This window comes from Plasmodium reichenowi, chromosome 12 (assembly GCF_001601855.1).
Source record: "Plasmodium reichenowi strain SY57 chromosome 12, whole genome shotgun sequence".
NCBI classification, from domain to species: Eukaryota; Apicomplexa; class Aconoidasida; order Haemosporida; family Plasmodiidae; genus Plasmodium; species Plasmodium reichenowi.
The window spans coordinates 1461301-1463015 of NC_033657.1; the positions used below are offsets into that span (position 1 = coordinate 1461301).

At 21.9% G+C, this 1715-nt stretch overlaps 1 protein-coding gene across 1 annotated transcript in view; it reads left to right on the top strand.

Annotated features, from left to right (window-relative positions):
• Positions 1 to 43: 43 nt before the first annotated feature.
• PRSY57_1236800 (rRNA processing WD-repeat protein, putative) overlaps positions 44 to 1715 on the top strand; it is a gene marked incomplete at both ends in the record, with an annotated part of 2493 nt that continues 821 nt past the window's right edge. The window contains 2 exons of the mRNA XM_020115084.1: positions 44 to 282; positions 480 to 1638. Coding sequence (XP_019970237.1) covers positions 44 to 282; positions 480 to 1638 — 1398 coding nt within the window. The remainder of the gene's footprint in view (positions 283 to 479; positions 1639 to 1715) is intronic.

Genomic DNA, 1715 nt, shown 5'->3' on the forward strand with positions numbered 1-1715 from the left:
TTTTTTTTTTTTTTTTTTTTTTTTTTTTTTTTTTTTTTTTACAATGGGTAATCAAGTGCTAGATGAAAGTGACGTGGTAAAGCATTCAAGCGAAGATATAGAAAAGAAAGAAAAAATTGGAAAAAAGAAAAAAACAAAAAAACAAAAGAAGGAAGTTAAAAAAAGTGATATTGTTAGTTGTATAACATTTCTATCTAGAGGAAAAAAAAAAAAAAGTCTTCAAGAAAGTAACCATGAGCATGAAGAAAATGAAGAAAATGAAGAATATGAAGAATATTCAAGGTATATATTTTTAAATGTATAAATGGGTCCATGTCCATACAAAAAATTTAAATATATATATATATTTAAACATACATTTATATACAATATATATATATACACATATATAGATATATATACATATATATACACATATATACACATATATACACATATATATTTATGTATACATTTTATTCCTTCGTACCGTCTTATAGTGATTGTAACCACTCTGGTGCCTTATCCAATGAAGAGAAAGGCCTTAAAAAAAAGAAAAAAAGGAAAAAAGGAAAAAACAACAAATATGACGTTTTAGAAAACATATTTAACGATGAAAAAGAATATAAAAAAAGCATTGTTCATGATAATTTAATTTCAAAGGATAAGAAATATGTTTATGAAGATGAACTAAATATTGAAGAAAATGATTCTATAGTTATAAACGGGAAAATATATAGTGATATGGGTACTTTAGAAATACATGTTTTTAATTATGATGAGGATATATTTAATATTTATGATGATGTTATAATAGATAATTATCCTTTATGTATCGAAACAATTCATCAATCCTATTTTAAAGAAAAAAATATTGTAGCTGTTGGTACTCTAGATTGTAGTATACAACTCTGGGATTTATATAACATCGATATGTTAGAACCATTATATTATTTAGGAGATAATGAAATGAAAAAAATAAACAAAAATAAAAAGAGAAAACTTAAAACAAATAATAATATTCATTGCGAAAAGAAAAATAACAAAAATATACCAGAAGGTGAGGAACAAAATAATATATCTAAACAAAAAATTAAGGGCCATACTGATTGTATTACATCTTTAAATTCATCAAAAATATTACCTTCTTTATTAGTAAGTGGTTCAAAAGATAGTACTGTTAAATTATGGGATTTAAATAATTTAAATAATCTACATACTTTTTCATTTCATCATAAAAAAATTAATAATTTATCATTTCATTCAAAAGATAAAAATTTATTATTCTCAACATCATCAGATAAAACTTTAAAAATATATGATATAAGACAAAATCAAGTTGCCTTAGATATTCATTTATCGAATATTCCTGAAGCTACTATATGGAATACACACGAAGAAAATATTATTTTATCATCATATATTGATGGGTATATAAATAAAATAGATATAAAATATATTAATAATTCATCGAATAAACCTCAAAATAATTATTTGGTAAATTTTAAGGCTTTTGAAAAATCATGTACCTCTTTATTAAGTATGCATTATAAAAATCTAACCTTAGCTGGATCTGAAGATGGAGTAATAAAAGCATATGACTTTCATAACCTTCTCAATGAGCAACCTCACTGCGTTTACTCAAAGAATCTTAAAAAGGTACGAAAAAAAAAAAAAAAAAATAAAAAAAAAAAATAAAAAAAAAAAAAAAAAAAAAAAAAAAAAAAAAAAAAAAA